At 32.0% G+C, this 16,788-nt stretch overlaps 1 protein-coding gene across 1 annotated transcript in view; it reads left to right on the top strand.

Annotated features, from left to right (window-relative positions):
- The window catches only part of LOC124366884 (hemocytin-like), a 184,518-nt gene that overhangs the window by 52,208 nt on the left and 115,522 nt on the right, over positions 1-16,788 (top strand). The window contains 1 exon segment of the mRNA XM_046823484.1: positions 15,483-15,598. Coding sequence (XP_046679440.1) covers positions 15,483-15,598 — 116 coding nt within the window.

The following is a 16,788-nucleotide window of genomic DNA, read 5'->3' as shown; positions in this document are numbered from 1 at the left end:
CTATTAATGATATTCCAAAATTGTTTTGTTAACATTAGTGGACTTTTTTTTTTTTAAATCAAAATGTTTTTCTTTTTTTACATAAAATTGTTTTTTTGAGATATTTCTTATGTGCTTTCATATTTTCTTTTAGATTTATATTACTCTTATCTTTCCTATACTGCTGATGCATGCTCATTAACAATTTCATCATCCACCCACTTTTTATTTTGGTTTCCTTTTGTAATTTTAGTCAGAGGGAAATGCAAATTCAAAATAATATTTGAGCAAGTTGTAAAAAATAAAGAAACTTATCTTCACCAGAACTTTGGTAAAGTTCGGTCCAGTCTTGTTTCTCCAAGTCGTCTTTAAACAAGTCAATTTTATCTTTTCCATTTACTTCCTGCCCATTACTGTATTTTTTGTATTATGACCTCTTTTATTATTAATGTTTACTATTTTAAAAAGTTGTGCATCATGGGTCCGATAGAGCTGTTATCAACATTCCACTTCAAAAGAATTTTCGTCTAGGTTTTGTGATGAAATTATCAATAGCAGATTCACATGTTTCTGTTATTCTAGTAGGTATTTTTATATAGTATATTGAAACCCATGCATATTGATAAGACTAACAAAGTCTGTTTTCTTTCTGCCCTCCCTCAAAACATCCACATTAATATCCCCACCTATTAAAACATTTTTGGTTTATTTTACAAATTTCTGCCAAAAATGTGTTTAATTTTTCAAGAAAAATGTCTATTTTTCTCAGAGGGTGTTCTATAAAGTCCAGCTACAATAAATTTTGTCTGGTCTATCTTAATTTCTATAGCAACATGACTCAAAAACTTTATCTTGATTTAAAGTGTTTATAGCATTAAAAGAAAAATTTTTTTTCACACTACTTAATTTCTCTGATACTAGTATTAAAACCCCTCCCCCCTGACAAGAATTTCTTACATACCAGTTTATGCAAGAATAGCCAGGTATTTTAATTTTATCTATTATATTTTCGTTTAGTTTGTGTTCTGTTAGAACTAACTACATCAGGATTTATTTCCCTGTAATATAATATTTAATGCGTCAATTCTAGATTCCAAATGTTGGATGTTTTGATGGAAGACAATTAAGTCATTTGTTAACATATTCCCTGTATTATTATTATTTTTAGATGTATGACTAGTGCCTAATTTTCTATGTCTGTTAGAATTGATGCAGTTATTATTTATGTTAATGGTGGGAACACCGTTAGATCTAAAAAAACTTGAGCTCTTATTCTCTATGTCCACAGTCTTAATTAAGCTTGACATTAAGTTATTCTTAGGTTGGCTTGTCCTGCTAGTAGAAAAAGATTCCAGTTGCTTAGGGCTAATACTAGAGTTTTCTGAACCTAAAACATCACTTATCACTTCACTATCCCCCATACTAACTTTTTCACCCCCTCCACACAACACACCACCGGTGACAACATCGATGCAACCTTAGGAACCTCGGAGAAAGTGATGGATTTTCTTTGCTGTGACCAAAGAGAGTAAATTTTGATGACGAAGATTCTCTGCAAAGTCAGTGGACTGATAGTCCATTCCACAGTTTTGTCGGTTTTGAATTTTCATTACGTATGATGATTGAAATAGAAGCTCCTGTGGTCTGCTGAAAGTTCACTATATTGGCAGCAAAGATGTCTAATGAATATTATCCCGAACACAACCCATGGGGGAGCATATTAATTTCTTTAAACCCCTTCTTAAATAAAAAGCTGTTACGGGTTATTTATCTCTTGAATGGAATGAACAATACAATACCAGTAAATTACATTAGAGCTGCATATTTTGCCTTCTTCCAATCTGTTTTTAGATATGGACTAGTACTGTATGGTAACTGCTCTAGGATTGAAGAAATATTATTACTGCAGAAGAAGGCTATTAGAGCTCTTAAAAATGTGAGCCTAGAGCATTGTAAAACACACTTCAAGAACTTTCAATTCCAAACTGTTATAAATTTATACATATATATATATATATATATATATATATATATATATATATATATATATGTGTGTGTGTATATAAATTATTTATATATAAAAATATAGATTTACTTAAATTCAAACATGAAATTCATAACCATAACACGCGTAATAAAAATGACGCTAAAATTGGACAATGTCGGTTAAAGTAAAACCCTTTAACATCCATGTTGTGGTATCTTTGAAGTTTTATAATTTTGTTGGAAGGCAAATTAGCTCATATCCCTTTGACAGGTTAAAAAAATTCTATTCCTGGCTGTTAGAGAATCCATTTTATAGCTTAGATGAATTTTTCAAAATTAAAAATGTGGATTTTTATTGATTACTGTGTTTTTGTATTCTGTTACAATCACTGTTGTGCAGTATAAGCTTAATTATTGTTAGTTTTAAGATTTTGACGTGGCTGTAACAACAAGCTGTATTTATGACTTTGTCAATTATGTAAATTTTTAGGGCAAATAAAAATGATGAAATGATGTCTTTGACTTGTGAGAAGAAAATTCGGTCACCTCTTTGTGATAAAATGGCATCTTGATTGCCATTGTTGATGTGACTATCTTAGAGATGTATAGTAGGAGAAGGCTCCTAACGACATTTGAGTTTTGTTGAAATTCCTAACTTTTAGTTTAATGTTTTGTTCTTAATTTTCCTCAGGGGTTCCGTAGTTATCACTGATTAATCAGTTGAGTTCTGTAATCTGTATTTCAACCAAACAAGTGCCCAATTTTGTATCGGTGATGCTGTCAGTGAACGATAAGGGAAGTTTATATCAGTTTATATGAAGGAGTTTCAAAATCCAACAAAAAAACACCACTTTTTCAGTAACCTTCAAAGGGAACAATGGAATGCCTGACACAGCTATGTGCGGTTGAAGTACAAAAATAGGAGTAAAATCACTCCAAAAGACTTCCGTTTAAGTCATACATAGGACTGCAACTTGGACAGAACATGTGATGGTTAATTCCATGGGAGTGCAACTTGGACAAAACATGTTGATGGTTAATGTTTCAAAAGCCTTAATGTTAGGAATAAAAGAACAATAGTTGTTTTAAGATTCAAGATGTCTTTATTCATCATTAAGCAACAAAACAAGTTACAATATACCATCAAACTATTAGGCAGTGATAAGTAAAAAAATAATAACTTTAGCACTAGAGACTTCTTTTATTGTTGCATCTAATTTTACTTTACAATCATAAAAGTAGCATAATAAATCAATATGAACTCCATTTACAATTTATTCGCATTATAGTGAGTTATATTTGAGAAACAATAATAGGTTTTAAAATACCATGTATATAAAGATTATAAATTACAATATAGCTTAAAAGAGTAAAATATTCATGAAACTTTGCAGTTGTAAATTTAAATAAAAAAATCTACAATGGCAATAGATTAATTGTTTTATAAAACAAAGAAACCACAGAAAGCAGATTGAAATTACCTTGATTCTAAGGTATAAGTTAGAATTATGCACCGAAAAAATATTGTATAACTCCAATCATATGGATGTGAGTCAATTTCTGGTACACTTAACGTGAGTTTCTCTCCCCTAAGTGTAGCCCAATCACTGTAGCCCAATTTATTTGTCCACCATTCACCAAAATATAATTCATGCATGCCAATACTTTTGATTTCATCTTCATATATTATCAGAAGCTTTCATAAAATTCTATATGAAATTGGACACAAAATGAAATGAGCGAAAGGCAGGCAAGAAACATGGCAATTTTTACCCAAAGGGGTAGATTGGCAGCACAATTACAAAAGCACTTCAGTTTCTTTTTTATTTCATTGTTGTAGTTTCCTGGAGTTCTTAATTGAGAATTTGGAATATCTTTACTGTGAGAAGGTGCTTCAGGCTTGAAAACAGATGGCTGTGAAATATCATCGTATAGAGGAGACATAGCAGGGTGGCTTATGCAAGTGTAAATGTTAGCACTCTCTTCCTCACCATAAATATAGAAGAGCAAGTTTGGGTCCAAGTCTTCAATTACAGACTCTGGCTCCATAACAAGTGTTACAGGTATATCACACCTAATACACTCCTTCATATAAACTGATATCAACTTCCCTTATCGTTCACTGACAGCATCACCGATACAAAATTGGGCACTTGTTTGGTTGAAATACAGATTACAGAACTCAACTGATTAATCAGTGATAACTACGGAACCCCTGAGGAAAATTAAGAACAAAACATTAAACTAAAAGTTAGGAATTTCAACAAAACTCAAATGTTGTTAGGAGCCTTCTCCTACCATACATCTCTAAGATAGTCACATCAACAATGGCAATCAAGATGCCATTTTATCACAAAGAGGTGACCGAATTTTCTTCTCACAAGTCAAAGACATCATTTCATCATTTTTATTTGCCCTAAAAATTTACATAATTGACAAAGTCATAAATACAGCTTGTTGTTACAGTGTTGTTATATATATATATATATATATATATATATATATATATATATATATATATATATATATATATATATATATATATATATATATATTATTTGTAGTAAATTACTTTACAATTAAAACAAAGTGTTTTTAAAACATTGGCACTATATTTCGGTGAAAACCGTCTTCAGGTGCAAAAATTGTATAAAATATAAAAATATAAAAGAAAACAGTACAAACGAAAGTAAATACAAAAAAAAGTAAAAGTAAAAAAGAATATATATATATATATATATATATATATATATATATATATATATATATGTAAACTATTCTTCAGTCAACAGTTTCAAAAAAAAGAAATTTAATGTGGAACTTTTAATTTTAGTTAGCCATTAACAGCCAAATTTTATCTGGTCTCTAACACTATATAAAGTGTGTTTATTATGTAAAACATACTCAATTTGTGAATAAAAATGTGATTCAACACAAATCTAAAAACCTAACCATCTTTTACTCACACAAACCTTTTGTTTGTTCCTTTAATGTATGATATGATATATTACATTTATGCTTGAGATATACAAATTGGTAAGATAGGGAAGTCAGTAAAATCAGTATATCTTGAATGTCACTATGTAAACAAAGATAAGAGAGCCATATAAGCCAATTTATTGCTATAGCACTGGTAAAATGAGACAGCCAGCAGAATTAGTTCAATGTTTATATGGAACAAGTCAGATAGGATAGCCAATAAAGTCAGTATATTACTATGCCACTATGGAGCCAGAGAGGTGGAATAGCCAGTCAAGTCGTCACAATGCAATTAATAATTTATGGTGTAGGGTAACTGGCGTTCTTCTCATGATGTAGCAAGATTAGTTTAACAAGTGTATTTATTTACAAAAGGATTTTTCAGAAACATAATATTCACTGGTACAGTCGTGGGTGTGAAATTAATCAGTGGTAACGATGAAACCGTGTATCAGATTAGTGATATCTGCCATATGGTGAAGTGTTTCAACAAACTTGACACTTACATGGCAACCTTCGCTAGGGATCCAGACCACGTCACTTCAGCTCTTTATGGATAAAACACGTGAAGCAGGAGCTCACCAACAAATCATTGAAAAGAATGAAAGTTTCGGTGTTTGGTGCTGCGGGCTGCCTCTGTGGATCAAACTGATCATCGTTCTTGTTATCTTATCCATGTTTGCACTTTACTTTGATTTCAAAGAGGAAGTAAAATATTACTTCTGGACAAGGTAGTAAGAGTTGGATACTTTGCAGAGTGTCAATTCATTGCTGTATTTTTGAAACATAGTGGTTAATATTAAATCTGGATAAGATACCTATAAAATATTTAGGAACTGCCTACTGTACAGTTATTATGGACATTTTAGTAAAACGACCGTTTTATGGAAATAGGTTGATACATTACTTAAAGAAGGTAAAATGTGGGAATACTTGTCTTGGAATAAAACTAAACAGCAAGACTTGTCATCTAGAATAGATATGTCCACAAAAATGATGAGACACAAAAACCCCATTGGAACAACTGTTGCAATGTAATCCAATCCTACAGTCAGGCCTAGTACCACCATCAATGGGACCTAGTTATTAATCTCCCAGAGACGCCTTTGTTTCGACTGTCTTTGCATCTGCGACATGAAAATGAAAAGAATACAATCAGAAAGAAATCATTGTGAATAGAAAAGGAATACATGTGTGGCTAGACAACTATACTACAAGATAAAAAAATCAAGTATTCAAACAAACTCATGATGTGCTCATGTGGGATTTAAAAGACATAAAAGAATCTAACACCAAAATTGTGTTATTGTACAAGAATTAACTAGTTAAAGTTATAAAACGTCAAATATCAGTTGTGATGTAAAGTAACGTAACTATTTGATGAAGCCACAAATATATCCAACATCAAATTAATCGTTACATAGTTTTATATTTCACTGAAACAAAAAGCAATGTTCAAGGAAATGCTTGGTTTTATTTTGAAATGTACCTATTCATTATTTCAAAATACCAGTTATACCAGATTTCATAATGTTTTTGTGGTTATTTGATCACTATTAATCCATATTAAAGTTTGTCACTTTTTTCTTCGAGCGAAATTAATCAAATCTAAATGGATTTTCATTTGACCCTCCTAATGCCAGACTGAATTACACAAATTATAGTCAGATAATTAATCATGCGTTTGAAAGTCAACTCATTACTAAACGATTTGTAGTTTTTATTTAAGGTACCGTAACTAAAACAGTTTTGAAGAGTAAAAATGTAAAATAACGCAGAAAAATGTATTTGTGTTATGGATTTGTTGATGGTTTATTGCTTATTATTATATTTAAAAAAAATTATAACAGTTATTGGCTGAGTGTTAGCGAAGCCTGTTTCTCGTGGGCTGGTAAAAATTCACTCCTGTCTGTCTGTCCACATATCTCGAAAATGAACTGACCTATAGCATTGAAATAATTATTCATGAACCTTTATTTATGTATGAGGAACATGAGTTCGATTATGGTGTTGGTCATTCCAAGGAATTTAGCTGAGCATAAGCAAATATTGTTATATTGTTCTTATGGATAACCATGAGGTTAATGAGAAACTAGCACAATAAATAAATTTGTTAACAATTCCAGTATACTATTGCAAGATTTTTAACATATCATTTTTATTCATATAGTAAATATCCCAACACATCCAACATCATCTTATGATGAATTTTAAATTAAGTTTATTGCTAATACTTTTGGGATAGTAAAGTTGTTTAGGATAAATAGATGGCAACTTTCCTCTGTGTAAACAGTTTAATCAAGACATAGGTGTCAGTCCTAAACAACCAACATTGTTGTTACTGTACTAACTGTAGAATTGAAATACACAAATAAAATATATTACTAAGGCATAACATAATACTTCTGTACCATTCCATTTTTCTATTTCTTTACAGCTGCACCTCACTTTCCACTTCTTTGAAGTTTGGAAAGGACAAAAGTACTATTTGGAGAATATGTAGTGGTAAAAATAATTCACATTAAAATGGATGTTCCTGTAATTTAATATCAATGCCTAAATTACATAAATGTAGTTTAAGTTTTGATAATGCTTTGTATAAAATTAGTGAATTGCCTGTTCTTCGACAGCCTGCTTTAAGAATAATACCTTTATAAAATTAAACATTTACTCTGATTTGGTTTTTTTTTTAGTAAATAACGTGAAGCAAAATATTATTGTATTTTCACTATTCCTTTTTCATATTACCTAAAAGGCAGATAATTACAAAAAATAAATTTTTTACTGTAGCAAATTATAATATAAGAATGGCTTACAATTTAATATTTCCTAAAATAAAATGACTCATTGGGTGTAGCTTATAGTCTCACATATATACGAGTATGATTGGTTGTTGACCTGCTATTCAATTTACTTTGTTTTATTCGTTTTGCCTTCCTACATGAATAACCCCATTATGCTTATACTACTAATACACTTTTTTGACAATCCTTTGTAATATATGAAGCCTTGCTGGTCTATTATTGTGCTGTAAAATACACTAAACAATGAAGATTACAGTAGTACTCTCAACAAACCATGGTTCTGACATATCTTCCATCCCTCCCCCCAACACTTCCACGGCTATCAGCCATGACTAGTTAGTGTATAATGTTTAAGTGAAAAACTTTCATTTTCCAAGCAGTTTCCTTTAATAATTTTATATAGAAATTTTGATATGCATTTTTACAATCAAAACTAATCCGCAGCCATCCACTGCCTTCAATCATTTCAAATCTTTAACGGTTTGTGCAATCAAAAAAGTAAACAATGATAATTGCAGTAATCATAAAGATTTTTTTAAACAAAATGACACATGTAATGTTCCTTACGTTTTGATTTCACCTCCATCTCCCACCCACTCTCTTCATTATATAGTCAGTAAAATTTCCATTGTAATAAACACAAGACAGTGAGATCACAACAATGTTTAGAGAGCCAAGATAATGGTTACATTCAAGATTAAATAAAGTTTTTACGTATTTAAATTTGTATTTGAGAAAGTTTAATATGTGAACTGTTTGTAATGTAAAACTATCCTAAATATTTGTTGAGCAAATTCTAAAATTGTATATTGAGCATTATTACTTTAGTGTGTAATTAATGTCAGTGTTGGCAACACTGGTTGTTGATTATTGTGTGACAGTGTTGCCGACAATGGTTGCTGGGTAGTGTGTGACTGTGTTGCCGACAATGGTTGCTGAGTAGTGTGTCTCAGTGTTGCCGACAATGGTTGCTGAGTAGTGTGTCTCAGTGTTGCCGACAATGGTTGCTGAGTAGTGTGTGTCAGTGTTGCCGACAATGGTTGCTGAGTAGTGTGTCTCAGTGTTGCCGACAATGGTTGCTGAGTAGTGTGTGTCAGTGTTGCCGACAATGGTTGCTGAGTAGTGTGTCTCAGTGTTGCCGACAATGGTTGCTGAGTAGTGTGTCTCAGTGTTGCCGACAATGGTTGCTGAGTAGTGTGTGTCAGTGTTGCCGACAATGGTTGCTGAGTAGTGTGTCTCAGTGTTGCCGACAATGGTTGCTGAGTAGTGTGTGTCAGTGTTGCCGACAATGGTTGCTGAGTAGTGTGTCTCAGTGTTGCCGACAATGGTTGCTGAGTAGTGTGTCTCAGTGTTGCCGACAATGGTTGCTGAGTAGTGTGTGTCAGTGTTGCCGACACTGGTTGCTGAGTAGTGTGTCTCAGTGTTGCCGACAATGGTTGCTGAGTAGTTTGTCTCAGTGTTGCCGACACTGGTTGCTGAGTAGTGTGTCTCAGTGTTGCCGACAATGGTTGCTGAGTAGTGTGTCTCAGTGTTGCCGACAATGGTTGCTGAGTAGTGTGTCTCAGTGTTGCCGACAATGGTTGCTGAGTAGTGTGTCTCAGTGTTGCCGACAATGATTGCTGAGTAGTGTGTGTCAGTGTTGCCGACACTGGTTGCTGAGTAGTGTGTGTCAGTGTTGCCGACAATGGTTGCTGAGTAGTGTGTCTCAGTGTTGCCGACAATGGTTGCTGAGTAGCGTGTGACTGTGTTGCCGACAATGGTTGTTGAGTAGTGTGTCCTCGAGAACCCAGTGGTCTGGAAACATGCTTTTTTATCAAAGAATCCTCTCCAATTTAAGCAGAAGTTGTGAGGTGACAATGGAACACTTATTATCGCAGGTTTCAATACTACAACTAAAATCAGTCTGGCTGACTAAACTGAATACACTATTTGTAAAATAAGTACTAAATGTATCGCTTGTAGTATATTTCTAATTTTGTTTTGATAATTTCCTAATATGAAAAGCATTTTCAAAAGTTGTTCATGTAATAAGTAAAAATTACCACTACTTTAGTTTTCTGGCTCACACTGTTTTAACAAATTGCTAACTTAATTATTACCAAGGTATAATTTGAAATAAATTTGTGCTATAAGAAATGTTAACAAGCTAAGAAAATTTCGAAAACTGAAAACTATAGAAATTAGGTCAGAGTACTCTCCTCCCCTCATTGTGGTTTAATTGGACCTCATACACGAAAGCAATTAAGTTAAACATAAAAACCGACCAGGAAAATTATAAAAATTTAGATTTAAAATTAATTATTAATTCAGTACTATTTGTTTGATTTTATTACAAAATTATTCATATTTGTTAGCCCCTAGACTGTTTAAATTATATGGTAGAAAAGTAACTAACCTTAACAATCCTTGTTTTATTTTTTTCTATTTTACACCTGAGATTGATGTTGAAACATAATTGTCAGTCAAATTATGAAAAAAGTAAATACTTATTCCTTCTGCAGAGTCATCAATGATGAATAAGATGTAGAAAATACACACATATTCCAACATGAAGATTTAAAATGATTTGACATTGAAATTGGCCTCAGGCTAAAATAAAAAAGAAACCAAAAATTGTTAAGGTTAGTAGTTTTCTATCATAAAAAATTATGTTTTAGGAGTTTAAAAAAGTGTTATAACATTTTTTATTCACATTTTAACAATAACAATAATTACGTCAAATATGGTATTTAGCTTACCAACATTCAATCAAAATCAATCTTTAGGAGTTTAATATAGTTCATGAATCTTAATTTTTTTTTAGAAGCCAAAAAATGAAGATTATTCTTAGTACCAGTTGGATGTATTACAACCTTCACTGCTATCAGGATCAAAACAGTAATCATCCAAGTAGTCTCTCTTATAGGAAGTAACAAAATAATTGTTCTTGACACCAAAACCAGTAACATCAGTGTTAAAGTGATTTAGTGTCTGGTTCGCCTTTGAGGAGTTTGGTTTGAAATCGTCATCGAGCACAGCGACCCACAGTTCTCCTGATATGTACTGACATCCCCATGCCCGTCCGCTGTAGACAGTTCCGTCACTATCTATGTAGAAGCTGTATTTGGCAAATGGTTTGGTGTCACATTTATAAGCTGCAATCAGTTTCACACAGCTCTTTTGATCATCACAGTCCTCATCATCCATCTTCAAGGGCTCAAATTTTACGATATTCACCTGTGCCTCAACAGCGCAGTCGTCAGTCGGGTTCCAAGTAGTTACGAACCAATCCTGGTGGACATAGTCTGGCATGACATTCGGTTCTCCTCCATTCTTATTGGTTTCCATCCTCCAAAGGAACACGGCTACCACAGTTATCACCGAGATCAATATGATCATGATGATGACTTTGAACCAGGTGAATAAATCGCAACAACAAACACAATTTGACATCTGGGCGGCCGCAGTCGTGTCGCTTATGTTATTGGATCGCTGTTCTTCAACAGGTCGCATTTTGTAACACGGTGTGGCTTTGAGTGGGGGATACTTTTCTTGGCAGACTTCGTCGTACAGCTGATGAAAGGATAGCCCGTTCGTATCGAGAGTTTCGTATATTTCTTCACCGTTCAGGTAGGGAGATCCCGGTTTGGTATCCATTATCGCTGTTAATGCTTTAGAAGAAGGGCCTTGAAACTGATAATTTTTTATCTTTAATCACTAATGGAACCACTAACTGTGGCAGTACCGATGTCAGCCACAGAGTTATCACTATCTTTCTTGATAATCAGAAATAGTTACATAAATTATCATAAAATTTTGTTGGGCTGTTTTCCAAGTAAAATTATATTTGATTTATTGATCTGTGTAGGTTAAACAGAAATGTTTAATCGTGGATATGTTTCAACGTTACTTTTTTACAACAATAATGTTTTGTTCAGTTTATCTTTCCAAACATTGAAACAAAATAAATTTGTAAATTTTTATTTACATTTGAATTAGCTTGAAAAACAGTTGGACAATATGAATTTTTTGTCTAAATATACTACTGATAACTATGGATAATACTAAGGCATATACTAAAACAATGTACACCTAAATCAGTAAGGCACTTAACAGATTAAAATAAAAACCCTAATATTCATAAAATACTCTTTTAATAAATTGTTTTATACCAATGAATCATCATACAAAATTGTAAAATGTGTCAACTGGGACATTTCAAGTATTTGTATTTAAATTGTAACCAGCAAGACTGTTTAGTAATAGTACATAGGTCTGTGATGAATATATGAAAACTGTTCCACTGCCATCTCAATTAATTAAATTCAATTAGAGAAGAATTTCAGCATATAAAGCAATAATTTCCACATTAAAATAGACTCTCCCAACACCTATACAGAACAGAAAACTAAATTTTTAGTCTTAACAATAGATACTTACCTTTCCTGGACTACTTATTGGTTAGTAAACCCCATGAAAACAATGTTAAACCTCAAAAACTTTCGTGCCCTTATTTTTTGTCATAGAACTATGGGACATGCATGTTTCAATTAAAAGATATAATTAATACATGCAAAAATTTTTTTTTAGATTTATAATTTAAAAAAATTCATAATTTTTTATACTTTATTATTTGAATAACAAAAAAGAATACATTTTACATAAAAAACTAAAAGCATCTAAATATATATTAATGATATATTTAAAATAAGAGTCAATGTCTCAATTTAAAGATATAATTAATATGCATACAAATGTTCTTATTGTATTTTTTAATTTTCAAAATTTATTTATATTTATCATTTGACTAACTAAAAAAAGAATACATTTTTCATGAAATGATTGAAATATGTATTAATTATACATTTCAAATAAGACATCAACCATCATTCCATAACCAAAAATAATACCATAAAATTGTTTGAACTTTAACATTGATCTTATGGAGTAAATCTCAAGATCATTTCACTATTGAATCATACTAAGAAATATCACACGAGTCAATAACAGATGATGTATTTCAGATTTGAAGTGATGTCAATTTGATGAGAGTCCCAGGTTACGGTGCCAATTTGATGAGTGTCCCAGGTTATAGCGCCAATTTGCTATGTGTCACCCCCACGTTGGTTGCGATAATTTGCTGAAAGTCAGTTCTTTAGAGTTATTGACTCACCATGTAGTTGTACGCCCCTTGTCACCAGTGGCACGTTGTTGTACCATGTTGCTCATCATGGTTTCGGTCGCCATCTTGCCCAATGCTAGCTGTATTCCCTCGGTATTACTCAAAAATTATTAGATTTGAACGTCTCTGGTGTTATCACCAGAGACAAGTCTGTGTGTATGTCAGGGTTCCAAAATATGTTAAGTAATGATTACAAAATTTAACATCACTCCACACTTTTTATAAAAGGGATATTTAAAGAAAGTCAAACCAAGTGACCACGAGATTAATTTATTAAATGTCACACTCTCAACACATATTATAATTTCACTCACCTTGCAGTGCTTTGATAATTTTAAAAGTCTAAACAATATCCCATCCTTGATTAAATTTCAATATACTATACAACAGATCATTACTATCCCAGGAGAACTAACACAACCTCCTTGCTTCGAGTCTGGTGAAAGAAGAGCGAATCTCCGTATAAAACGACGGATACCGACTCAAAACAATACTCATCCCCTCTCTCGTTCAAATCAGCGTCTTCACGAATAAATTTAATTTAATTCTTTTTTTATAATTGTCGAAATTTATTACGTTTACTATAATTAATCAATTTAAGTATTTCTATTTTCTTTTTATTATTTTTTCAAAGCTTTTTATTTAAATTTTTAGCAACATGTGCTTTATGACGTCATCAATATACAAGTCATTCATACCACAATTGGCTTTTCTGCGTAATTCTATTTAATGTTTTTGTAAAACACGAATTTTGGTTATGTTTACTTCATTTTAATTAATCAAATCTTTTCCCGAATAAAGTTCAATAAATTTCTTCGTTATTAAATAAATCTCAATTCCGACAACATGTGATTCACTGATGTCACAGTCTGCCGATTCATTGACGTCACAGTCTGCCAATTCCCCGCGAATATTCAAATGTCGTAATTTGACCTGTTACACAGAGACATATAGATACTTTTAAAAGGTAAATTTTCCGACATTATTAGAACATTTTTTTACTTCTTACTTTTAAAAGCAACAATCGACCAAATATTTGTTTAGTAATTCAGTTATACATTTTTTAATGGAGTTATTTACAAGGTGTATATTAATACCGGGCGTCTTAAAAGTCCCTCTCTCCCTATTACCTTTGGGTTATTTTGGGAGTAAGTCAAAATTTTTAAATAGGAACCCCTAGCAAGTGACAGCTCATTTTAAAGGTATTACAAGGAGAAGAAGAATGGCACAAATTAGAGGTCTCTAATGTCACTCTATCAAATTTGGTGGCAAATTAAAGTTTGAGTTGTTTTATAAATCCCCACAGTTAAATTTAAAGTTATTGTAAGGCAGAAAAAACATTCACTGACTAGTTATTTTGAAAACTTACAACACCAAATCTTAAAACAAGTTTGACAAGAATAAAAAAACATCAAAAACTGTAATTGACACAGCATTTATTAGGTTTTCTTGTGTCTGACTGAAGCCCATTAGGAAGTTGTGGGAATACCATAGCTTGTTTCGCCATGTCATCTCTTATCGGTTACCAGTTAGTATGTGAGACACATTCAGTCTAGTTACTATGTCAAAGTGTACTATTAACTGTAAATGTTTACAAATGTTAAGTATACAGTGCTTGGTCAGTACTGTAATGTTGATATGAAAGACAAAATTACTATCTAACCTTTGCTATATAAGTAAAGTATGTTATAAAACCCATCTTAGTTGTCTGACAAAAGTAGGCTTCTCTGTCTAGTGTATGTATATATATTTTCTTGTTCAGGAAACCAAGCAAAGTCAACTGTGGAACAAACTATGCAAAGACCAGAATAAATTACAATGGCAATAAATATACATTTTTGACAGATTTTCTTGATCGTGGCAATAAGGCAAGCCTAACATTGGTGACGGAAATATAATGCATTTAAACCAGAAGTGCTTGTATATGTGCAAAGCCTACAATATTGCGGGTGTAACTTATTGATAATATGTAACAGTTGAGGGAAATCAGTTGTTTGTTACTCCTGGCTTTTACAAGCATATCTTTAAAGTGGTCGTGCTCGCTTATGAGTTTTTCCAACGGATTTTGTTCAGAAAAACACTGTTGGAATTGTTATGAAGTTTCAAAATAGTTAGTATCGTGCAAATTTTTGTATAACTGATGTAATACAGCTGATGGCTATCTAAAGACAAAATGTTTGCTGCTCCCGGCTTGTGCAAATCTACACTTAAAGTTGTCGTGCTCGCTTATGAGTTTTTCTAACGGATTTCGTTGAGAAAAGCACTGTTGGAACCGTTATGAAATTTCAAAATAGTTAGTATCTTGCAAATTTTTGTATAACTGATGTAATACAATGATGGCTATCTAAAGACAAAATGTTTGCTACTCCCGGCTTGTGCAAATCTACCTTTAAAGTGGTCGTGCTTGCTTACGCATTGTTGGATTTCATTGAGACAAGTACAGTTGGAAATAAATTAAAGTAATTAAATTGTTCAAATAGGTGGTGTCTAGTAAATGTTTTATAACTATACTGGGTGTTTTGTTATTTACTTTCAAAATTAAAATTTATTGTACTTGAATTTGCCTATGACAGAGCGATGCACCAGCTCTGTGGAGGAAGATGCCTGTGTGGATGCAGCATCTCAACAAAGTGCTCACGAGTTCTGTAATCGTCTTATGGTGGACAAGCGTTTTGAAGCATGCAGGAAGGTATGGACCTTCAACTAATTATTACCTATTTTAAGATGTGATGACAAATTTGTGTACATACTTTGTTAGAGATTAAGGTCCAAGTATTCTGTATTTATTCTCAACGTTATTATTATTTATTGATGTCTTACACAATTAATAACACTTTGATTAGCATTCTTTAATAAATAAATATTAAGAACAAATTGTTCAGCAACTTATATCCCTGCAGGAGGAAGCTTTGCAAGTTCTTATATTTAGTATGCTTGGTCGTAAGATCAAAACGGTTTTTGTGGCTTGTAAACTTTGTAGTCCTGTACAAAAGAGCTGTACAAATTTAATTGTATCATTGTGAGAAATATTTTTAAAATTTCAGTCTATACATTATTAAACATTTCGTTATAGTCAACGTTAAAACCCTTTTAACAAATATAGTATTGATAAGTAAATTAGAATTATTAGATTTAGTATCGCCTTGTAATTAAAGAGGATGGAAAACACAACTATTGAAAGAGGGATACATAGAAAATATAAGCCCTCTTTACAATCTGTCTTTTAAATAATAATGTTCATATAAGAGTAATAATAAGCGTACCACCTTAAATTTACCTCATTAAAAAGTAAAAATTATGGTTTTACTCACTCATTTTAAATAAAATTTATGTAATTGAATAAAGGTATTTGTGGATGCATCGCGGTTGCAAGATGCTATTGTGGAACATGGTATTCCTCAGAACGCTGTGCTCTATCTAGTTTTATTCTTAATTTATATAAATGATCTACCAGTTTTATAGATTTAGATAAATACCAGATTTATATAAATTAATTTCAAAGTTACCACATTGCTTATGCAGATGACACTTAGTTCCTGAACTTTACCAACAACTCAGAAGATTTACAAGAAATCTCAGAGAATGCACTGAAGATGCTCTTATGTGGTTTACATGTAATATTCAATAAAACACCATAATTTCCTTCTCTTTGTGGTCCTTGAGTGCAGTTTGCAATGATGGTAATCATACTTACTAACTGTGGCAAATATTTGTGAATTTTCTGTGATGGCCACCTGAATTGGGGCCCACGTAGTGATTACACCTTTTCTAAATTATCATCTTTAGTTATATTTTGAGGTACATAATCTCATATGTTCCAAACATTTACATAAAATCAGCCTATTTTGTATATTTTCAGTCTATATTTTTATGCGGACT

Source organism: Homalodisca vitripennis, chromosome 7 (genome assembly GCF_021130785.1).
Source record: "Homalodisca vitripennis isolate AUS2020 chromosome 7, UT_GWSS_2.1, whole genome shotgun sequence".
Classification (NCBI taxonomy): Eukaryota; Metazoa; Arthropoda; class Insecta; order Hemiptera; family Cicadellidae; genus Homalodisca; species Homalodisca vitripennis.
Note: the sequence above shows the minus strand (reverse complement) of the source record. Positions and strands in the feature narration are given on the sequence as shown.